At 40.9% G+C, this 25,380-nt stretch overlaps 1 protein-coding gene across 5 annotated transcripts in view; it reads left to right on the top strand.

The window, feature by feature from the left end:
- The window catches only part of SORCS1 (sortilin related VPS10 domain containing receptor 1), a 600,060-nt gene that overhangs the window by 565,461 nt on the left and 9,219 nt on the right, over window positions 1–25,380 (top strand). For all 5 annotated transcript variants that reach the window (XM_023206217.2, XM_023206215.3, XM_023206213.3 and 2 more), the window contains exons 23-24: window positions 729–860; window positions 10,903–11,002. In XM_023206217.2, coding sequence (XP_023061985.1) covers window positions 729–860; window positions 10,903–11,002 — 232 coding nt within the window. The remainder of the gene's footprint in view (window positions 1–728; window positions 861–10,902; window positions 11,003–25,380) is intronic.

The raw sequence follows: 25,380 nt of genomic DNA on the forward strand, positions 1-25,380 counted from the left end.
AAAAAAAAAAAAAAAAAAAAAAAAAGAAGTCCTTGAGTAATATCTGTAATTTTAACAGAAGAATCAGTGTGGCCAAGTGGAGGGCTCAGGGTGCTTCAGGGAACAGGGTTGGTCATCAGGTCTGATGCTGCAGAGAAGTCAACAGGGCCCTCCTGAGGGTTGTGATATGAGAGTGTCCTCTTAGGTTAGGTGGTTAGGATATGATTGGGTCTACTTGAAGAGTAACTTCAGTGGGATGATGAAGGAGGAAGCTAGGTTAGAAAGGGCTAAGGCATGCGGGGCAGATGATAAAGTTAAGGTCTTTTCACTGGCATGGTCCCCACCTTGAGGTGCTCTGTAGGAAGAAGAGCTAACATTTGAATCTCCAGGCTCTATCATAAATGCTTCATGTGTAACTATTTAATCCTCGAAATCACCCATGCACAAGGCAAGTACTGCAACTGTCCTGTCTTCTATGTAAAGGAATGTAGGCATAGAGAACATGAGCAATGAGCTTAAGGTCTCATGGTGTTGAAGCTGGGATTAAATCACAGACAGCCTGACTCTGGAGCCTGGACCTATAGCCCAGTGCTGCCTCTCACATACCCTCTGCCTGATACACCCAGACCTCTGCTTTCAGGCCCCTTATTGTGTCTTCTGCCTACCCCTGATCCCTCCACCAAATACTTGGTCCCTTCTCAGCTTTCTTGTCTGCAGCACTAATGTGATCCCCTGTGTCTGTCCCTTAGGCCACAGGGGTTCCAGGTCAACACATCCTGGTGGCAGTGCTTCCTGGCTTACCCACCACTGCTGAACTCTTTGTCCTACCCTATCAGGATCCAGCGGGAGAAAACAAAAGGTCAGCTGACGACCTGGAGCAGGTGAGTCTCTTGAAAAAGGAGGCGTTTTCAGCTTCTCTCTGCAGTCAAAGCCATACCCACTGCTAGTCTGAGGGTTCTCTGGAGAACTGGGGCTTAACAGTGAGGGCACCAACCGTTTGTGGAGTCTTCAACTTTCTGAGCCTCCATTTCTGACCCATAAACTGGTGATTCTAACTACAGCTTCACCAAAAGCACATGCAAGAGCATTCATGGTAGGTGTATTAGTCTCTTCTCACGCTGCTAATAAAGACATACCCAAGACTGGATAATTTATAAAGGAGGTTTAATTGACTTACAGTTCAGCATAGCTAGGGAGGCCTCAGGAAACTTATAATCATGGCAGAAGGGGAAGCAAACCTGTCCTTCACATGGTGGCAGCAAGGAGAAGTGTAGAGTGAAGCGGGGAAAGCCCCATATAAAACCATCAGATCTCGCGAGAACTCACTATCACAAGAACAACGTGGAGGTAACAACTGCCCCCATGATTCAGTTACCTCCCACTGGGTCCTTCCCATGACAAGTGGGGATTATGGGAACTGCAGTTCAAGATGAGATTTGGGTGAGAGCACAGCCAAACCATATCAGCAGGGAATGGCTAAATTATTTACACTGTGTAATACTCTGTGGAGTTTACAATGAAGTAGATTAATCTATGTATACTGACACAAAAAATTGTCCATGATATCAAGTGGAAAAAAAGGCAAGTCGCTAAACAATATCTTACTTGTCGCAAGAGTGCCGTGAGAATCAAATGACATGATATGTATATCTTTTTTAACAGCTACAACTTTTATACAAATAACTAATCCTTTTATGATCTAATTTGTGTTTGTAATGAATAACATTGGCTCCAGAACAGCTTTACTGCCCTGTGGGGTTCACCTCCTCCTCATCTCCACTACCTTCTGGAGCATTTGAGTGTGTGTGTGTGTGTGTGTGTGTGTGTGTGTGTGTGTGTGTGTATGCGTGTGATTCTCTTTTTCTCTTTTCCCCTTTAGTCTTCTTTTTTCTTCCCTTTCCTCCTTTTAACTTTAAAAGACTGTCCCATCTCTGTAGTGGGGATTATTATGTGGTTGTTATTCTTCTTTGTCCATTCAGTTAAAATGATCAGTCTTGGTCTAGTTGCCCTTTTAGAAACCAAATGATTTCGATTTCTCAGTTCTTCCAGGTAAGTAGATTAAAAATAAGATTCTTCTCAGCTCCTCAGTAAATATTAGCTGTTTCCCTTCCAGTACTTGGAGATTTTCTGTTTACTAAACCCATACTCTAGCCCCATGATCTCTAGTCTTCCAGGATGACTTGAGAACCTTCTGTAATAGTCTTGTTAAAAACAACCCCAAATTGTGGCATGGCCCACCTCCTAGCACACACCCTCTTTTCAGCTGCCACTTTCTAACTTGGCAGAAGGCTCACCTGCATAATTTTCTCTGTATGCAAGTAATGAAGAGCAGAGCTCTCACAGAAAGCCCTGTTGAACCCCATTTCCTAGTGAAGTGGAGTTGAAGGGTGGACAGCTGGTAACCCCTCAGATTTGCATCTAACCTCACTCCCCACCTCAGCTTCCCATCATACTCTACAAATTATTATCTGCACTGCATTTTGGTGGGAGAAAGAATAGATTAGTTCTTATCACAGCATTGTCAAGAACCTAGAGGGAAATCAGATCCCTATCCAAAGCCTTTAGATAGGAATATTTGCAGTTGTACCTCCTCTAAATCTTACTGGTTTTTCATGAAATCTAGATTTTAATCTTTTCAAGTATGGAAGAGGGTACAGATTTAGAGTCACCTTTTTTCCTAGTTACCACATTGTCTGTGCACTTTTATTTCTCACACTTTCCATATTTTCTTCTAAAAGTGTTGTGGTTTCTACTTCATTCTTTGAGGGGAAATTTGGAAAGAAGAGGGGTCCATTCTGTGAAACTTCTTATATTTATATATGGATGTGTCTTGCTTTGACTATCTGCTTTCTCTAGACTTCTTGTTTCCCTTCATTCTCCATCCCTTCTGCGTGTTTCCTGCAAAAGCATTTTCAGAGAGCTGAGTGTGGCCCTCAAGGCAGCCTGTATCAGTCATCGGTGAACCATGTCATCAGAGATCTGAAACCAACTAGCTTGCTTGAAGGCTGTGTGACTTAGAATTGGCACACGTGTAGAGGAGTCTGTCTATTTTGTTAGAACACAGGTTTACATAAATATCAACCAGTTTCTAGTTTCACCTCTGATATTTATTATGTCCATTTTACAGATGAGGAAGGTGAGGACAAGAGAAGTTGAATAATTGAGCCAAAGTCACACTTATCTCATGGAGTGCCTGAGAGGATTAAGAAATGATATAGCAAAGTACTTGGCCTTATAAATGTTCACTGGCGGTATAGAGATAATGGTTACATTCATGCTCATTATATGATAAGAAGAGATGTGGAAAATGAAAAAAAAAGTTTAGGCATATTAAATAGACTGGTATAGTCAAGGGCATGTATTGGAAGAGAGGATGGTGGGAATAAGAGAAAACAGATTAATGAATGCAATTACTCAAAATGGAGGAAAAACAAGGACAATAAGGGAAGAATGTATCTGAATGGCATGAGCTCATGCGAGGTATGCAGATTTATAGCATGAAAAGAAAGTAAAGTACCAAGCTAGAGATTGTAAATTTGTTTAAGGAAATTGCCAGTGTATCAGCCTATTCCAGGACTCAAAGCAAAGCAGACACAGTGACTTTACAAATGCCAGACATAGCACATTAGAAATTAGTGTCTTAGTTGTGGAGGACATTATTACCCTGATGGAAAAATGCACATGAAATCAACTTACTAAACCAAGGCACATGTCTAGACCCTGTGAGACAGGGGCGTCTCCTGGAGACCCATAGTTTTCAATCCAGGAGGGGTCCTTTCATTGTCTGCTCTGACTTAGTCACTTAACTTTATGGGTAAAAAAGGGAGTTTTTGAATTCATTTAATTGAGAAGTCCAGAGATAACAGTTGAGACAGATGAATTCAGAACCACTCAAAAGTGTCACCAAATTACTTCCCTCTCTTCCTGTGTCTCCATCTGTTTTCCTGGCTACCATATGGGAAGTTGGCCTGAGAATGAAACCAACACATAGGAAAGCAAGAATGGCCACAGGCATCCCCGACTTCTTTTTACTTCTTTTTATCAACCCCAAAGACAGTACCTCTCATCTGATTGCAACAGTGAGAGCTCCAGGTTCACAATTTGCACTGGTCTGACCTATTTAAAGTGGGCATCTCTTAGCTAGTCCCTGCAGTCAAGGCGATAATGTGCTGTCAGTGACAACTCAGATGTTTTATACCCTCCCTGAACCAAATGGACCAGGACTAGACAAGGACATGGATTCCTCAAAGAACAATGTGGGGAAGGGAGAGGGAATGCTGGGAGGCAAATGCAACTGACTTCCGGTGTCATAAATTATACAGAAATTTAAGACAAATCCAAAGCAAACCCAAACAACAGAAATGAACCCCCTGCTTTGAAGGCTGTACTCGAAATCTCAGCTGAACCTTGAGACAGGCTGTCCTTATCCCCTTATTTCACGCCTTGGCCCCTTTCTTGTAAAGGTGCAGTGCAGATCCCCTTGCAGTGAAAGAACTGGGATCCTAGACAGATGTGTCCTAAAGAATGGGAAGGCAGGGCCCCAGCAAAGGACTCTCAGTCCTCCTTCCTTAGCTTCTTCTGAGAGCCTTCCTGGGGAGCAGCAATGCAGGCTTGGATCGAGCTATCTTGTCTGTGAAATAAATTGAAAATTCTTCACAGTAAGAAGTACTTGACCCTGTTATGAGGATGAGGTGGGCTGGGTTAATCAAGTGACCTCTGTCTGGGAGGGTTCCACGAGCCTTTATTTAGGATCTCTGGTGAGTGAGAAAAGGCTTTCATGCCCTGAGCTGGTCTCATCAAGGGTAGTGCGTGCTGCTGTCCTGAGGCCAGCTGCTCAGATGTGGAGCAAGCCCTGCCCCTCAAGCACCCCATTTCCTTGCTCCCCTCGGCATCCTCAGGGGTGAACAAATTTGTTTCTGTCTCTCCTGTAGGGAGGAAAGACCACCGTGCTCTATCGCAATTGTTTGTGATGCTGTGCTGGGGAGATAAGGAGCCTAGGTGTGTTGTCTTTCAGGATCCTTAAAGGACATTAGAACATCTAAAAAGAACAAAAAAAGATGTGGAAGAAATGTCAACCACAAATATATATATATTTCTTCCTTGGCTGTTTTTATTACTCTACACAGTTGGCAGATGCAGAACCTGAAACCTAAGGAAGAAAGGAAAGGCAGATTTGAACAGGGAGCAGGGTGACAGCTTTTAAGAAATTAGAAATGTATTATGAAATGGAACTAATAATCTCTATTTTCTGCATATCCACACATTTTGCTTATCAGTCTAGATCTTTTTAACATGGGGAGTCGAATTATAAAAGTACTCTGGAATTTACAAGGAAGGTCACTGAAGTAGGAGAGCTATAACCAAAAGTGGAGCAGGTAAGAGGTGGACCAGAGCCAATGTGTCAGGAGGAGGTAGAGAGAAGCTTAAAGTGGGCGATGGGAAATCCAAAGGAAACACATATTTATGACTGATTTGTTTCTTCATGCACCATTATCCAGGAGACCTCTTAGGCACTTTAATCAGGCTAAATTTGTGTGTGTGTGTGTGTGTGTGTGTGTGTTATGAAGGAATGAAATTGAGCTACTCTTAATTAGAACTTAATATTTGGCTCCATTGCTTCCCTGTCATTCAATGCAAAAAATGTGTGAATTGGGAAAGATCTTCCTCTGTTTAACACAAAAAGAGTATTCCTCAACTGCTACTTGAAGAGACTTTAATAGTGTAATGGAATCAAGATTGACCAACTGAGCCAGCTCCCAGGTCATCCCAGGCAACACCCTCTCTAAACATGGCACCAGAATGCTATTATGTTCAGTAAGATTTGCATTCCTCCTACCACCTTCAGAATAAATATTAGTATTTTGGTCCAGTGTAGCTCTGCCATTAATAAATTTGTCTAAGCACATTTGCATCTGTATTTTTACCTTATACCACTTATTTGGGTTACATGTCCTAGGAATTTATAAACTACTCTACTGTCCTTAAAGCTTTTATTTTTTCATGTTTCAAGAATTGCCACTTTCCTTCTGATCATCTGACAGTGTTTCCCCCTCTTGGTTTCATTGTAAATTGTTTAGGCATTGAATATGTTCTTTGTTTTTGTTTTTGAGACGCAGTCTTGCTCTGTCGCCCAGGCTGGAGTGCAGTGGCCGGATCTCAGCTCACTTCAAGCTCCGCCTCCTGGGTTTACACCATTCTCCTGCCTCAGCCTCCCAAGAAGCTGGGACTACAGGCGCCCGGCACCTCACCTGGCTAGTTTTTGTATTTTTTAGTAGAGACGGGGTTTCACCGTGTTAGCCAGGATGGTCTTGATCTCCTGACCTCGTGATCCACCCGCCTCGGCCTCCCAAAGTGCTGGGATTACAGGTGTGAGCCACCGCGCCCGGCTGAATATGTTCTTTGTGTGTTAATCGTCACTGTGTGGCTAAATATTTCCAGCCCACTGCTTTCGGGGTACATGATGGGGCTGTACCCATGAGTCTCTTCTGCTAGGGCAGAGCCTCAGGACTGTGGGAGCAGAAGTGATATGTGCCACTTCCAAGCTAAAGTGTTCAAATGCACATTGTAGAATTTTGCTAGCTCCTTTTCCTTCTTGTGCTGTATGTAGTGAATGGAAATATTTGCTATGGCCGCTCCACCAGCCAGTGTCCCTCTGTGACTACAGTGAGCCCAACACCACTGTGTAGCTGCCATGGATATAATGTGTGAGCAAAAAGTTGTCCTTTCTTGATTGAAGGCCCTGACCACAGCCATATCTAGTTGATTCTGAGTGTTGCATTCAATCTTCATCTTTTGTGAAGATGACAATGAGGAACATTGGTGTTTTCCCTGCAGCAGGTCCCTCCCAAGACATCCTTTTGATGGTAGCTTTCGTAAAATTCAAATTGAGCCTCCACCGTCCTTTTAAGTGGTACTCTAAATGAAATGAGGTTGCACTTGAATAATACGCGTATTTCATCAAATAGGCAGATACCAAGAATAATGTGTTGTTTCTATGGTCGTGATTGTTTAGCTGATGTGGAATAGAAAATGGACTGTGCTAGAAAGCAGCAGAAGAGGGATGACTGTGTACAGGATAAATGAAATTTGTTAAGACAACATGCTTTTCACCAGACAGAAAAAGAAAAAGAAATAAATTTAATTTGCTTTAGCAGGTTCAGTCTCCCTCCTAGAAATCACACGGAATTTCATCTGAGTCTCTGCCAGGCAAGTGTTTTTCTTCTCATTTAGGCTGTTGCCATACTTTTCGGTAGAATGCAGTTTATTCTACTCCTTTCCATAGCCGAAGACTCTCCCAAACGTTACCCAATTATGCAGCTGGTGAACAGAAAGTGCCCCCTTTCTAATGAGGATGGTGTTAGGAAATTCCCACTGCTGTAGCCCATATCGGTCACTGGATATTGGAACTGATGTTTTAACTTCGGGTGCTTCACAGATGAATGAGAGAAGGCAGCATAATTAATAAAAGTGCTGTATTTTCTCATCTTGTAAACCTATCTTGCCAGATTTCTCTCCAAAAGAAGTCTGTCAGCTTGTTCAAGGAAAATATTTTTAATGGAGATACTTTAGGATTAGGAGTCAAACAAAGCTAAAGTCTAGTCTCAACTCTTCAAATATTAACTGAATAAACTTTGGTATTTCCTTTAAGCTCCATGTTCCTTTCCATGAAGATGCCAGCACTGACACCTAAGATGTGCTCTGCTAGAAAAGATAGTAAGAAATAAGCAACTTTACCAAAATAGTGTTCACAGCATATATAATATACTTTAAAATATGGGTAACAACTTGTAATCGTTTGAAAAAATACAGGATAAACACTTGTACAAGTGGTGTGGAAAACATAATATTGTCAAAATCTGTCAACAGTTTCATACTCATTTATTTCAGTAGAAAAGCACATGGTTCTAATTGAGATTATTCTTGTATGCAATGTAAATTTCATTTAGTTTTGTTTCTTATGCAAATTTTTTTCTCACAAAGCATGTGTTCATTGTTGAATGTCCTTTGATGCAAGTTAAATATATGAAACGTACTGTTATCAGATAATTTTTAAATTTAAATTTCCTTCTTAAAATTTTGTAAGTGATACAGATAGAGCCAATGAAACAATGTTATAAACCGAAACAAAACCAAGTAGTTAATTATTTTCACAAGGGTCTTTTCTGGAGATTATAAATAAAAATATGGTATTTTGATAAACTCCATTTTCTGGTTTAGCTATTTGTATCTCTCACTTGAAGAGAAAACATTCTCAGTGGTAAGAAACAAATATTGCAGCCAGGTGCAGTGGCTCACACCTGTAATTCCAGCACTTTGGGAGTCCGAGGCCGGCAGATCAGGATCACATGAGGTCAGGAGTTAGAGACCAGCCTGGCCAACATGGTGAAACACCACCTCTACTAAAAATACAAAAAAAAAAAAAAAAAAAAGTAGCTGGGCATGGTGGCAAGCACCCATAATCCCAGCTACTCAGGAGGCTGAGGCAGGAGAATCACTTGAACCCGGGAGGCAGAGGTTGCAGTGAGCCAAGATCGCGTCATTGCACTCCAGCCTGGACGACAGCAGCGAGACTCCGACTTCGTCTCAAAAGAAAAAAAAAGAAATATGGCTGCACCTAGTTGAAAGTGGAGAGTCTTTCTCCCACTTCCCTTTAGTTCATATGATAGATTTGGCAAAACAGTCTAATTCCTTAATTACTTTTGACAGCTCTTTCATATTTGAATAAAAAATATTTTTCTGCAATTCTGTATCTGTGTGTGTGCATGTATGTGTGTGTATTTCATAGCTGAAACCTTTGTGATAGACCTCTAAAAATTCCACTGTCTGATTCCGATAAAGACTCTGCCAATTAAAAGATAAGAACACAGAGGAAAACCATTCTGTGCAATCTGTGTTAGAAATCCACTTCTCCACTTCTCCTTCTCCTTCTGCTTCTGCTTCTCCTTCCCTCTCTCCTTCCCCCTCCCACTCCCCCTCCTTCTCCTCCTCTCCTTCCTCCTTCTCCTCGTCCTCCTCCCCTCCTCTTTTTTTTTTTTGAGTCAGAGTTTTACTCTGTCTCCCGGGCTGGAGTGCAGTGGCATGATCTTGGCTCACTGCAACGTCTGCCTCCTGGGTTCAAGTGATTTTCCGGCCTCAGCCTCCCGACTAACTGGGAGTACAGGTGTGCACCACCATGCCTGGCTAATTTTTTGTAGTTTTAGTAGAGACGGGGTTTCACCATGTTGCCCGTGCTGGTCTCGAACTCCTGAACTCAAGTGATCCACCCACCTCAGTCTCCCAAAGTGAGCCACCGTGCCCGGCCAGAAATCCACTTCTGTACACCTGGATCGTTCTGGATGATTCCCAGCACCCAAGAAAGGAAGTAGCCTAATATACAGAATAAAGTTGTTTTTGTTTTCAGCATAGTTTTATCACAATCTTGTTTTTCTGCATTGTTTGCTAAATTATAGCATTTGAAAGGCTGGGTTTGAACTGGATCCCTGATGCTCAACGACTGGGCAGTGGTGGTCATCCTCTGTTCCTGTTGTTCAGGAGAGAAGTTTATCTGTGGGGCAGTTCAGTTCTATCACCAATCAGGGGCTTCTGCAGGTGACTCTGCTTCCAAACTGAGCCATCAGGCCCTGCTTAACAAATAAAGGGATTAAAGGTGTTATTTTGGCACCTCACTGGAGTAAATAAAACTCAACAAATAGAAAAAGGAAAACATTAAGAATTTAATTAGCAGAATGATGGTCAGAAAGCATCTAATTAGACTTAAATAACATGTTAAGTAAAATATTAAATTGATTATTAGAATATTAAAAATAAGGCTAGCAGACCAGATAAAAATAGTAGAAATGGGCTGGGCGCAGTGGCTCACACCTGTAATCCTAGCACTTCGGGAGGCTAAGGCGGGCTAATCACAAGGTCAAGAGATCAAGACCATCCTGGCCAACATGGTGAAATCCCTAAATTTTTAGTCTCTACTAAAAATACAAAAAGTAGCTGGGTGTGTTGGCTTATGCCTGTAGTCCCAGCTACTCAGGAGGCTGAGGCAGGAGAATCACTTGAACCCGGGAGGTGGAGGTTGCAGTGAGCCAAGATTGTGCCACTGCACTCCAGCCTGGTGACAGAGTGAGACTCTATCTCAAATAATAATAATAATAAAATAATAGAGGTGTTGTTATCCCCGTAACTTTTCAGAAATTCCTCAAAATTATAAAGGAAACAGCAAATGGAGCTTAGGTTTTCTACTCTAAACAGACGAACAGGTTTACCTCATCCATAAAACCTTACCTTACACGATTTCTACCCAAATGAAGTTATTTGTCGCATGCTTGGGGTTAAATATTTCGTAGTCCAGACTTCCATGGGTCTGCCCAGTACCCGTGTGTCAGCCTGAGGTACAGTTTAGATAATATTTATAAGCATGAAATAAAGGTTAGCCAATTTGTTACTTACGTTATAGCTATATTTTGTTTCAATTATACATTTTAGCAGAACTATATTTACCATACAATAAATATTCATAAAGTGTTTTGTGAAAATCACATGGTTTGGGAAATCGAATGGAAGTAAAATGAATATATATGAATCTTATCAGAATGTGTATATTGTATATACTTCTTTTAAGTCCTTATGCATAACAAATGTTCTCTCAAAAGACGGGGAAAATTTTCTAAGATCATTCAGAATAATTTTTAAAGAGTATAATTATTTTCATTCACTAACAGTTTCTCCTATTTTGTAGCAATTAGCATGTAAAGACAGGTCATGCTTAAAAATAATTGTATCTGCATATTCTGGAATTAATATAAACCTTATTTATGTGACTCATGGTTATAATATTGTGATGCCTTAGTGAAAACAGTAAATATTTCTAAGCTTATTTGTTTATAATCTGTATAACACTTTTGGTGGCACTAACTATGCTTCTTTTTTCAGATATCAGAATTGCTGATCCACAAGCTCAACCAAAACTCAGTACACTTCGAACTGAAGCCAGGAGTCCGAGTCCTAGTCCATGCTGCTCACTTAACAGCAGGTCAGTGTCCATGTCCCTGGGTTCTGGCTGGTGGCTCTGGCAAAGGGAATCCCAGTCTATGCTTCCTTCCTCATAAAAAGGCTAGATGGTAACAGTGCTAATCAGAAATCAGATCAGTCGTCAGATCTTGAAGGTTGTCTTGCTTGGTGTTTCTGCCTCAATGGAGAACCAGTTAAACAACAGAAAAAGGTGACACTTTTGGCTGGGCTCAGTGGCTCATGCCTGTGATCCCAGCACTTTGGGAGACTGAGGTGGGTGAATCACTTGAGGTCAGGTGTTTGAGATCAGTCTGACCAACATGGTGAAACTCCGTCTGTACTAAAAATACAAAATATAGCCAGGCGTGGTGGCGCATGCCTGTCGTCCCAGCTACTGGAGAGACTGAGGCAGGAGAATCGCTTGAACCTGGGAGGCAGAGGTTGCAGTGAGCTGAGATCACGCCACTGCACTCCCAACTTGGGTGACCCAGTGAGAAGATAGTATTTTATACTTAGTCTCTGGCAAAAACTGTCAGTGAAACGCTTAGATACATCTCACATGAAAGCATGCTTCATTTATCTCGTCAGAAATCTTGAAAATAACATTAACAAATACATTTGTGGGGGTCTTTCTGCAAAGTCTTATTTTCAACATATTCATATTACAAATAATTTGCTTTCTTTCAGTTTCAGAATAATGTAACGCAGTAGAGATAGCAGGAACTCAGGAGTAGTACAGGGCCATACCCAGGAACTGAATTGGTCATGATCTTACAACTTACTTAATGTCATTGAGCTTCCATCTCTTCACCTGAAAAGGTGGTGGTGAGGATGGCGGATCCTCCTTCTAAGCTTATGGAGAGTTTTCAATGATAACACAAGTAACTTAGAATAGACGATAACACAAGTAGCTTAGAATAGTGTTCAATGATAACACAAGCACTTAGGAACAGATATTGTTGTGATATATTAATAATAAATTAATAATATTGATTGAGTACTTATTTTTGCAGAGTACCATGCTGGTGCTCCATGGAGTACAAACACCTGTGAAAAGTGGTCTTCATCTTCACAAAACTTGTAACCTGGTTGCGGTGTGGGGAAGTTCGGTGTAGCTATGGCAGTGGTACTGTGGGATGGGAAGAACAGGCAGCAGAAAGTAGTCAATGAGCAAACTGCATACATGCTTATATAGAGAGAGACTGTGTAACATATTTAAACACTTGGATTCTTTTTTTCCAGTCAGAACATTGGTTTCAATCTTGGCTTTGTTACTGACTATGTAATCCTGGGGAAGACATTTAACTTCTGTGTGTCTCAGAGATGGTAATAGCATCTCTGCCAGTGGGATTGTGTGAAAATTAAGTTAATTCAGGTAATGCACTTAGGATGGTGCCTGAAACATAGATTTAATATTCATTTTTATTGTTATTATTATTAGCAACTAAAGCTGTATAGGAAATTTAAAGCAGAGATGAGTTATGTCCTGTCAAAATGATTCAGTATTGTTTCACGGAGTAGTGGTTTCGAGGAAGAACCTTAAAGGATGGATAGGATTAAATGCAGGAGGTCATTCTAAGCAAAATGGAAGCACCAAGGAAGTAAAGCCTAAAGGGCTCTGGGCATGCTGAATAAATGAGGACAAAAAGTAGCTATTACCAGCACCATTGTCTGGTTTCCTGGAGATTTTTTCACGAGGCGCTGCTAGGTCTAGCGGAAGGCCAAGCAGGCTGACCACTGACCTCTCACCCTCTTGGATTTTATCTTTTTTCTTTATTGGATTTCATAGAAGATTTTATTGTTCTTGTTGTTTTTTCAATCCCACTATTTAAAGTTACTGTTACTCAACATGGGATATGGAGGTGTGGAGGGTGAAAACGTGCCAGGGTGCGCCGTTTTTACTTACTTTAGTGAGTAAGCCGTCAAAGGTCTGGGAAGCCATCGAGACCTTTGAACAGAGGTGTGATGATTCAGAGCATCCCTTGGAAAAGATGACTGTAAGGAGCAGGAGGATGGAGTAGGGCTCATTTCCTATTCTGCATCTTGTCATCCTAACACATCCGTTGAACAGACGCTCACTGAGTGCCTGCCTACACTGGGCCAAGTAATGTTGTCAACACTGGGGACAGAGTCTCTGCCCTCATAAACTACTATTGTTGGTCAAAGCCGCTTTCTGAATCATAGGCTGGTGAAAATTATCTGAAGAAAAGATTGCCAACTTAGGGCATTTGATGGTCTTGACTGGCCCTTTCCTACCCAGAATGTTGAGCTTTGGTGTTTGGTGTGTGGGGTTAGCACATGGCAGAGGCACATGTGACTAGTTGTATGGGAGAATGATCAAATTCCAGAAACAAGAGTTATAGTCACCCTAATAGCCAAGCCACTGACAAATGTTGTCAACTGAGTAGAAGGGAACCATTGAACATCAGTTTAAAAAGATTCACTGATTTATTTAATCTAATCAGACCATCGAGCCTGTTTAAGTAGCTGACTGAACTTCACCAGCCACTACTTGTTCCCTTTGAGTTTAGAAATTAAAACAACTAAGCCTGATATTCCATACTGAAGTCTGGGTTTGAAGGGATGTGGCCAACTTGTCTATCCTTCGTGATGCAAAATTTGCTTTTACAACATAAGCAGCCTTTGAATGAACACTATCTTTAGGCTTGGTGTATCAGAAAACAGTGCCTTTTTGAGTCCAGAGACCTCCCTCTGTTGAACAGGAGAGCATTGGAGGTCAAGCTAGGCCTGGAACTAACCCTACTTCCATTCTTCAATTCTGGAGGCCACTCACTTTTCACTCTTTTTCTTCCTTCCATACTTCTCTTCCATCTGGGTCTGGTTTTTATTTAACGATTATTGCATTATGCTCTAATGATGGTTCAGATCGTTTTGGAAGATAGTGAATGTTCCCGCCACAAAGAAATGATAAATGATTGAGATGATGGATGTGTTAATTACCCCGATCTGATCACTATGCTTATGTATCTCAGCATCACTATGTGCCCCATGAATATGTATAATTGTTATGTGCGAATTTAAAACGATTTAAAAGATTGATATATTACCATATTTAACTTTAGGGAGAAGTGGGTCGTAAAAAAAAAAAAAGGAAATCTTATTTTAAATGTTACTTAAGAACACTTTCTTCAATGACAAATGGTTTAGAGCTGGGACCAAGCTGAAATATTGAGATCAAAAAGGGGGTAATTAGCTGAGACTGGTTTGGCCAGTAGGCTTGGCCAGAGAAACTGAATATAGCAAAGGCATCCAAAGGTCCTTGGATTTATAGCTCCCTGTGGGAAAGGAAGTCAATTCCTTATAACCATGAGACGTTAATCCCACTGGTAAAAACTCCAGATGGCAAAAAATAATGCAAAGTTGGAAGAACTGAAAAATATTTTCAATTCATGTTTGTAGTTTATTATGTAACTAGGAGTTTCGGAAGCAGGACTAAGATTCCTGAGAAGAAGGCCTGGCAAAAGGGAGATATATTTTGGGGACCCAGATATGCACACTGAGATATGAAGAAGAACCCCTTGCAATATAGATGTGTGTAACACAAAGTCACCAAAGGGAAAAAAAAAAAGTCCATTTCCAAGTAAAATCCCAATCTTAGCCTGGACCAATTTCGAGAGAGTGAGAAAATTATATGACTTCCAACCATTGTAGAAATCTTTCCTATTAGTTTTGATAGTAGGGTCTTTTGGCTATGTAATTCCAAACCTGATCAGCTGGCATTATTAAGTTTGCTGTCATGGCTAGTTCAGCGACTGGAGTAGATATAGATTTATATGTGGAAAATTAGCTCCAGTTTGGTAAGAAAACAAAGATAATTTCCTGGGTTGATGGAATAACTGGAAACTTTGTCTTGGAAACTTTTGCTATACTAAGTTTGGCTATGCTGGTCATAGCGCATTAGAGCTGGCAGTGTCCACAGGAGCACAGTCACTCAGGGTTCGATTTTCATATGCAAAAGACAAACGTGTCAACTGCAACAACAATTGTGATAAGGAAGTAAAGTATGTGAAGGATCTGGGATCTGTTTCCTGTTGGTGATTGCTCCTGAGGTACCTCTAGCTACCCCCTGGGCTCAAGTCATCCTCCATCCTCAGCCTCCCAAGTAGCTGGGACCATAGATTCACGCCACGATGCCCAGCTAAGATTTTTTGTGTTTTTGGTAGAGACAGGGTTTCACCATGTTGCCCAGGCTGGTCTCGAACTCCTGAGCTCAAGTGATCTGTCTGCCTCAGCCTCCCAAAGTGCTGGGATTACAGGCGTGAGCCACCACAGTTGCTTTTATTAGGTTGAAATTAACACATTAATATTTGGGTGGCTAGGAAGAGAAGGAGAAGGAAGCCTGCAAAAAAAAAAAAAACAAGAGAGAAACAGTGGGGAGGAGTATTAGACGCAGAACTTCCACCTCAACTCTATTTCTCTTTCTCTCATCCCCATTGTAGGCAGGGGAAAATAAAAATTCAAAAGAAAAAAAAAGGAAGAACCATTGTTAGCAACATTTCATGTCTCATAAGCAGGATTGCTAATACCTTCCCAGGGACCATTACAACATGCTGTTGCATCCCATTAATTGCTCAGCAGATGTTCAGCAGCCTTCTTTTAAAAATGTTTGAGCCAGAGTATGTTGTTGGTGAGAGAAGCAAATGCATAATTTGGTTTGTCTCCAAGGAAAAAGAACTGTCTCTTTTCAAGAATTTACTAGCCTTATTTTGGTTTTCAAATTCAGTTCCCTATTTGCTTTTATGGGAACACAAGGAAAGCATTTGCAGATACCTGAATGTCATTAGAGACTGGATTGTGTTTGCCCCCCACCCACCAACATGTTCCATTTGGGAATTCATTAACTGTGGCATCTAAGCTGAGCTAAATTTTGAATGGAGTCCTCGTTTTGTTCCTAGCCATTCCTATGCTTCTTGGTTTTCAGGCAGTTTTTCTTAAGGGTCTAACCACTCCTGACAGGTATGTTTCTGAAATTCTCTTTGCAGAAAGGAGAGACTCAACCCTGTATGAGAATAAGGGAGAACGAAGAGCATGTTATCCAGGAGGTTGAGGGAGGGTTATGGCCTGAGTGGCTGGCTCCCTTTGACTTTTAGTACCTGATGGCAGCTGGCATCCATGTTTAGCAAACAAAGGCTATGATGTTGCAAAAACAATACAAAGAGTTGGAAAAGGGAATAGAAAGCAATCAAGCTAGTGTTAGACTGGAAGGACTGCTGTCTTGACCAAAGTGTACCTCTATTCATGATGTTCCAGATTGGAATATTTCTCCCCACTTCTTCACCTATTTCTCCTTGTCTACCTGTACTTTAAGGCTCAGCTCAGTGCCAACATTTGCATGACATCTTTCCAGAGACATTTGCCTGGACAACATCTTCCTCTTGTCTGAAGTCACATGGGTTTTTAGATCTCTATCTGTCTGATGATGATAATGATCATGACCATCACCTTTTGAATCACTCCTGTTTAATTTCTTGTGATCATATCTTTATATCATCTTCTTCATATATCTTTATATCATCTTGATCATTATACCTAGCAAATAACTTACACATATCAGGTGCTTAACAAATATTGTTTTTATAAATAATTATATGCATAATTTATAGCTTGCAGAGATATATTTAAAATCCCATTCCTGCAGTTAACCTTCAGATCCAGTTTATTCAGTTTATTCGTTTGTGAACCTGTCTCCATGACATGCTACTTCTTTTCAAATAACTGGTGAGTGGAGATTTGCATTCATTTATACAATAAGCATCTAGGGAATCTCTGGGTTTTTTTTGTTTTTGTTTTTGTTTTTTTGAGATAGAGTCTCACTCTGTCGCCCAGGCTGGAGTGCAGTGATGTGATCTCAGCTCACTGCAAACTCCACCTTCTGGGTTCACGCCATTCTCCTGCCTCAGCCTCCCGAGTAGCTGGGACTATAGGCGTCTACCACCACGCCCAACTAATGTTATGTATTTTCAGTAGAGACTGGGTTTCACCATGGTCTCAATCTCCTGACCTTGTGATCCACCCACCTCAGCCTCCCAAAGTGCTAGGATTACAGGCTAGCCACTGCACCGGGCCCTGGCAGGTGTTCTTTAAATACACATTGTAATTGTTTATATACACATTGTGGGGAGTAGGCAGTTGAAAGAAAATTGGGCCCATCCTTCCTGGGGTTCTGTGTCCCAGAATGAGAGATCTGAGAGAGAATGGGAGAAGGACTGGCAGGAGACTGTTACCAGAAGAGACTGAATCACTGGTCCTTATCTTATGGCTGTGGCTGCTGTAAGACAAGATTTCAGTATCAGAGCAGCTTCACTTCATGGCATAGCTTGTGGTCACATACCTTGGACTACACCCTCTTCACCTTAACAAACCAGCTAAACCTTCTTCACATCTTTTGTAATGCCTCCTTTGTCCTCTCCATCTCTCATGTATGCATTTACCCCGGCCTTATGTATCGTATGTCTTAAAAACAATAATGGGCTGGGTGCACTGGCTCATGCCTGTAATACCAGCACTTTGGGAGCATGAGGTGGGTGGATCACCTGAGGTCAGGAGTTCAAGACCAGCCTGACCAACATGGTGAAATCCCATCTATGTCAAAATTACAAAAATTCGCCAGGCATGGTGGCATGCAGCTGTAGGCCCAGCTACTCGGGAGGCTGAGGCACAAGAATCACTTCAACCCAGGAGGCGGAGGTCACAGTGAGCTGAGATCGTGCCACTGCACTCCAGCCTGGGCAACAGATTGAGACTCCATCTCAAAACAGAAACAAAAACATAAAACAGCTATGATGACATTTTAGAGAGAGTTTTTCTAGCAAGAATCTGGAAGGCTCTGAATCTATAGCAAACCATTTGATCCATATAGTTACTTGTGGAAAAGCAAACCTGAGCTGTTAACAAAATATCCCTAAAATGCCAATAATTGCCTCTAGTAACGTGAAATTTACTCAAGGGCATGATCCATTTCAGATTTATCATCTTATTCTTCACATGACTCTATGCCTTACTTTGCAATTATTCCTTTAAACCTATAGTTTATCAGGGGACATGAGATGAGTGAGGACCCTCACTCACACTGAGCTAGCTAGACCTGAGGCACAAATACTAGTTGCATGAGACTTTACTAAATTCTACATGAAGAGAATGAAAAGATATTCTATGCAGAAGATTCAATAAAGTCGAGTCTTTAAGGTTGAATAGGAATTCACCAAAAAGAGAGCAAATAAACATTGCAGGTTGAGAGGCCAGGTTGCGCAAAGGCACAAAAAGGTGGGATTATATGGTTTATGTATAAAATTATGTGTTGTCTGACATGGATTGGGGCTTCTAGATATGTACCCTCAAATATTTATAATTAGTATATTTACTGAGGGTAAAATTATGAGCAGAGGGAGAGGGATACAATTCAGGAAAAATAATATGCTGGTATATTATAAACTTTGTTTTCCATCATCCATTGTGCGCTAATGAAGAAATTTTATGCTGGGTGTGGCGGCTCATGCCTGTAATCCCAGCACTTTGGGAGGCCGAGGTGGGTGGATCACGAGGTCAGGAATTCGGGACCATCCTGGTGATCACGGTGAAAACCCGGATCTACTAAAAATACAAAAAAAACTTAGCCAGGCGTGGTGGATGGTGCCTGTAGTCCCAGCTACTCAGGAGGCTGAGGCAGGAGAATGGCATGAACCCAGGAGGCGGAGCTTGCAGTGAGCGGAGATCGCGCCACTGCACTCCAGCCTGGGTGACAGAGCGAGACTCCATCTCAAACAAAAAAAGAAAAAAAAAAGAAATTTTATTAATGCAAATTTGAGATGATAAGGTATAATGAATTTGGAAAATGAAAAAAAAAAAGGCTGCTAGAAGGATTTTGGTGTTTTTTTTTTTTTTTCTTTAATAATAGGTTTGGGTAAAACTCCATTATCATTTCTCTTTTTAACAAAGTATTTACACACAGAAGTTTACAACTCAAGTTGCAAGATATAGTAATTTTATTTAGTCGAGATAGAGACCTGGGAGGAGGAGCTTTTTTCTTTTTTTTTTTTTTTTTGGTTGTCAAAGAAGATAAATCTGGTGGTTCATGTTAGGTTGGATGTCCTCAAACATATAAGTGAAAAACCCCAGCAGGAAGCTGGAAATGGGGAGTGGAAACTCAGGTGAGAAGACCAGGACCAGAATATACGTTCAAGTATGAGCTTCAGTTTACCATATCATAGCAGATAATCAGGTGAGGGAAATCTGCTGACAGGTGATACATTAAAGCCTTAATTGCTGGTTGAAATATTTCAAGCTCTATCAAACCCTGTATCTTTGTTCTCATGAGAACCCTGGGTCATGAGTCAATTTAGTCCTTTTATTTGGTGGGGAGAAGGAGGGAGTGGGAAATGACCTGAAAACCTGTTGACTCTTCTAAGGCAGAATAGGTAAGGTTTTCCATGAGAACAGAAAGTAAAAAGAGGGTAAGCAAGGGGCAACACTGACCTTTTATTTGGGAAGGCAAAAGCCTAACTGGATGGATACCTCCTAAATAGCAAATAACAACCCTTTAGGGATTATTTGCACTTCGTAAGAGTTATGTACTGGGCAAATGAACTGCAATTTGGGTGGTGGGACTTCTGCTCAAAGTACAGAGTCAGGGAGCTGACTAGTTCCCTCAAAGCATTTGAGATACATGAAACCCCACCCCATAGTTAGAAAACTCTTTCCAACTCAGGATGGGAGATATCTGCTATAGATAGCAGTTGTTCTCAAACGTGACTTTACATTGCAATTAACTTAGGACGTTTTATAAAAATAGAGATTTTCCAAGCCTCACCACACAGAGTGAAGAATCCCAAGGAGCCAGGAATCTTCATTTTTAGCAAGCTCCCCCTAATGATGCTTATGATGGTGGCCTCATCACCAGTCTCAACAACCACTGTTCACCAGCCTTTCACAGACAGAAATCTATCTGCATAACAAGTAACAAGGAAAGGTGAACGGCTATCTCCAGTAATAAATCTGATTTGCAGCTCAAGGCATCCACTAAAACAGAAGCATGAATTAAACAAGAAGAGCCTGTGATGATATTAAGTACAGGAGGAAATTAGTAATAAACATTAAAATCTAATTTCTTGGAATATTTGGAGCTAACCTAATTGGCAGAATGGGCAAATGACAGTGAGTAAGGGGGAGAAAATGAAACATACCCCTGAATCTGGGGCATATTAAATCCATAATCTAGATGAATGACAAAGGCCAGCCAAGAGCTGTGGCCATGAAGCATCTGAAATGTGATTAAAGTGTGAACTGGAATCTTAATGGCAGATGTAATTGAACAGCCATGAGTTTTATGAGAGTTAAACAAATAATATTATCTAGATGCTGTGCATGGGCCAGTGTGAGCATAAAATGATACAGCTACATTTCACTATATTTCTGTACATATTTCAGAATTCAGAGGTTGCCCTATCCTGGGCTTTCCAATTTGGTCACTATTCATCTGGAGTTCTGGATACACGTGATAAAAATGGTAAAGGGTTAATATTTATCAAAGGAAGAGCCTCAAACCTCAAGTTAAATAAAAAACATGACAAAAAAAAAATACACAGGAATATTGCTTCCGCCCCCTCCTGTCTATCTATCAGTTGCCTTATTTAAGCTGCTCGGTTTAGGAAAACTGTCCTTTGTCAAGGGTATGTGTGGGTTTTTTAATAAAACTGTTATCTTGTGTTATCTTGGCCTCAATGGCTGCTGCTGACTGGTTTAATTCTTTTGCAGGTGTAATAAAAAGATGTTATCACAGAGATATTAGAGAATTAATATTTCCAGGCTTCGGTTGCTACCACTGGATGTGTTATGAGTAAATTTGGGAGGGAATAAGAAACTTTAGATTTCAACCTAGGTCGTGATACATCATGAATTCTGCATTACACTTTCACATTGAGAAAAAGACCTTCCACTTGAAGGGAGACTTACCATTCGTCAAGAAGCTTTAGAAACCTACAGTATAATCTAAGCCACAACATTATGGATGCAGATGCCAAATAGGAGTTGTGGAACTCTGAACTGTAAAGTGAAGTAAATTGTTGCAATAACATTTTCCATTTAGGGATGAAATTAGTACTGGTGAAATTCTTCCACAGCTAAGAAGTTTATCTGGCTCTTTAATTTCTGGTCACCGTATTATCTACATAGTAATCATTTACAAGTCTTCTTTAAGTAAAGCCATGGTACCAATATGTTTTCTTCCTTTTATTTTTCCCCCAAAATAAATATTTTTTTTTTATCTTCAAGTAATTGGGTAGTTTCACAGATACATAGACCCAGTGACTTTTCATAGTTATTTAATCATTATGGTGTTATAAACAAAAATGGATTTATCATGTAGGTATATATCTAAATATATCCCTCCCCACAATATGATTAAATGTGATATTTTCATCTACCTACCAGGGTTCAGCAATGAGGTTACCCATTGGCTTTTTTTAGACATAGGATCTAGTTCTGTGATCCAGTCTGGAGGGCAATGGCACATCATAGCTCACTACAGCCTTAAACTCCTGGGCTCAAGAGATCTGCCTGCCTCAGCCTCTCGAGTAGCTAGGACTACAGGCACGCACCACCACACCCAAGTAATATTTTTATTTTCTGTAGAGACAGGGTGTTGCTATGTTGACCAGGCTGATCTCAAACTCTTGGCCTCAGGAGATTCATCCACTTCAGCCTCCCAAAGCATTGAGATTGCAGGCATGAGCCACCATGCCTAGTCTAGCTTCTAATAAATTATTTCTTCACCATTTCTTTTTTTTCTGAGATTACGGGGGACCATAAAAGGGGCTGAAATTACCATAGGGTAACTAGACTGAGTTAGCCAGGCTAGAGGATATGTATGGAAACTCTTGGTCAGAGAATGGTCAGCAAGGAACAGTCAGATGAACAGAAACGGGCACAAACATGCATCAGAAATGGCTTCCCAGGGGGGGCAAGGCAGATAATCAAGAGAAATCAGTAAAAAAAAAAGTAGAAGAAAGGGAAAGGATAATACATGTAAAACACAGAGAAGATGCCAGAACATACGACAAGCTACCCTTTAGACACCAAGTTTCTTATACCTAGAGTGATCAGGACTGTCCTGGGTTATCTATGCTGTATCAGCGTAAGCTTTAATAGCACCCTCTTTCATTCTTAAAGTGCCTTATCTTCGAAAATAATACGTATGGTCTTCTTACTTTTACTCTGCCACCCTGAGAGTGGGGATAGAAGTCTATACCAAAAATTGGCTAATGTGGAGTCCAAAGGTAGTAATTGGCAATTGAATGTTTAACCAGTTGAAAGAGACTTTTGAGGAAAGTAAATAAGCTATTGCTATGTAACAAACCACCTAGAAGTTCAGTGGCTTAATAGTAAGCATTTATTATTGCTTATGCATCTAGTCTTATCTATGTTAACTTGTCTGTCTGCAATCAGCTATGGGTTGTTGGTTAGGGAGCTCTGCTCATCTTGGCTGATCTGTCTCACATGTTATGGGTCAGCTGCCTGCAGGCTGCTGTAGCATGCCTTGGTTAGAATAATTAACCTGACTTCTACATGGCCTTTCATCGTTTGACTGTTCTAGGCTTGCTCACACATGGCAGTGGTAGAATTCCAAGAGAAAAAGCAGAGGCACACAATTGCTTCCATTGCATTCCATTGCCACATGCAGATTATAATGATAGCTCAGATTCAAGGCATGAAGAAACAGATTTTACCTCTTGGTGAGACAAGTTTCAAACTCATTGCACAAGGCTTAGACACAGAGAAGGGTAGAGGATTGAGCCAGCAATGTAATCCATATCTACATGAGGCTGACTGCTCACTTAGGGGAGATTTGAGATGCTTTTAGGTAGTTTAAAAAACTTTCTTCTGGAGTCATCACCAGATTGAGCTACTATCAACAGCAAAGGGGCACATTTGTGTGTGTGTGTTTGCGGGGCGGGGGGCGGGGCGGGGGACGGTATTTTTGCTTTTAGTGATCCAGAGAATATAAAAGTCAGGCATGCCCTAAAGACAGGACTGGAAGTTTTATACGTGAGAATAGCTGGGGCCTGCTATGCAGTATTCTCAAACTGTTGTACATAATAATTACCCGTGTACCTTGTCACATATATGGATTTTGGAGACCTACTCTCAAAGACTATACATTTCTTTTTTCTTTTTTTTGAGACAGATTCTCGCTGTGTCCCCCAGGCTTGAGTGCAGTGGCGCAATCTCAGCTCACTGCAAGTTCTACCTCCCGGGTTCATGCTATTCTCCTGCCTCAGCCTCCTGAGTAGCTGGGACTACAGGTGCCCGCCACCACGCCCGGCTAATTTTTTTTGGACTCTACATATTTTTTTTCAAGTGAAGCCTAGGAAGCAATATTCTCACAAGTGCTCCAAGTAATTCTGATTCAGGTAGTCCATAAACTACACTTTGAGGAATATTTCACCTAATAGCCAGGAATCATCACCTTCCAACCCTAGAAAACCAAAAGTCATTCTTCTCTTCTTGTCTATTATGATGATGCTTGCTCTTGGAGTTACTGATGTTTGTCATTACTTGGCTAAGTGACCTCAACTCCCTGTCACTGGATATTACTGAAGACTCACCCTCAGTTTAAATTCAGAAACAATGCTTCACTCGTCATTAGAGCTACTAAAGGATAAACTGAGACACATTAAAATGTTAAAGAGTTTATTTGAGCAAATAATGATTCATTAATAAGTTGGCACCAGACCACAGTTGATTTAAAGCTCCCTAAAAGGCATGAGGCTTTTATGGGGTGAAGGTGAAAGCTAGGCAAAGAAAATATTTGATTGGTTAAAACAGAGCAATAGCCTTCTTTGGATCATTGTAGTAGAAAGTCCCTTATTACATTTTAGTTAGTGGTTTCTAATTGATTAAGCTTAAGTTTCGTTTTCCTAGAATATGACTGTTTACTTTTTACTTGGATTTTGGTTTGCTTACATAGGAACCCAGGACTCCAGAGCTGCCTCAGTCTAATGGCCTCCCAATTGGCTACTTTAACAAAAGACTTCCCTGGAAATTCCCACCTAGTCTGGTCTGCAGTCTTGTGGCTTTATACCAATAACTTAGCAAACCTTAAGACTCTCATGATTGGATTTGTTTCTAAATGGAGGAAAGGCCCATTGGACAACTGAGAGTTCTCTGTGAATAGAAGCCTTTCTGCCCATTCTGCATTCTGCATAAACTTTCTCTGTGCTATTCCCATATCACTGTAATTCTGAAAAAATATTTCAGACCACATGGATTTCGTGATATTCAAGGCATGTAACTCAAGCTTGAATTGATCTACTTTGGGGTCAGGAGAGGAAAAAAGAAAATCAAGGTATGGTAAATTACTTCTGCAACATCTTGACAACACTAACTCTTGGATTAGAATTAGAGTTGAAAGTTTCGGGGTCATAGTGCAAGTAGCAATTCTCCAGGAAAGTCCTTTTGATAGAATGAAAGTGAACACTGGACAACAATAAGATTATTCTGCATGGCTTCACTGGGTGATGCTACCATGTTATTGACCTTAAAACTTGGAGATAAACCAAGCAAAGGGCAAAACTGCAGCAAGGGGGGCAGGGTGTGATGGCTCACACCTGTAATCCCACCACTTTGGGAGGCCAAAGCAGGTGGATTGCTCAAGGTTAGGGTTCGAGACCAGTCTGGCCAACATGGTGAAACCCCAACTCTACTAAAAGTACAAAAATATATATATATTAGCCATGCGTGGTGGCGGGTGCCTGTAATCTCAGCTACTCAAGAGGCCGAGGCAGGAGAATTGATTGAACACAGGAGAAGGTTACAGTGAATCGAGACCGTGCCACTGCACTCCAGTCTGGGTGACAAAGCAAGATTTCATCTAAAAACAAAACAAAACGAAAAAACTGCAGCAACAGGGAAAGCAGTGCCTGGGGAGAGGCATTTCCTAGAGTGTTACATGGAACATAGTTCTGCAAAGGGTCTGTGGTCAAATGAGTTTATGAAAGACTCTGGTAAAGTTAAATGTGTTCTTTTCTGCAAGGGCTGCTGTGACCCTTTAAGATACTGACGTACATTGTGAATCTCCACATGAGGAATGCTGTATGTATCATTGCCCCAAATTATCTCACCATGGAACTGTCATCAGTTTTCAGGATTTTTTTTCTGTAGAAGAATACACTTTCAGAAATACGATAGCATTAAAATGACAAGGTTAGAAATATTGGGCATGTAGTCTGTCCCAAATACTATGACAGTGCTTTGTAAATTCCATCTCATTTTAATCTCACAACTTTCTAGACCAAACACTAGTTTCATCTCCATTTTGCAGATGAGGAAACTGAGATTTAATTTAAGTCACTTAGTCTATAAGTGACAGAGCCAGGTCTGATTCTG

The sequence above is a fragment of the Piliocolobus tephrosceles genome, chromosome 9, assembly GCF_002776525.5.
Source record: "Piliocolobus tephrosceles isolate RC106 chromosome 9, ASM277652v3, whole genome shotgun sequence".
Classification (NCBI taxonomy): Eukaryota; Metazoa; Chordata; class Mammalia; order Primates; family Cercopithecidae; genus Piliocolobus; species Piliocolobus tephrosceles.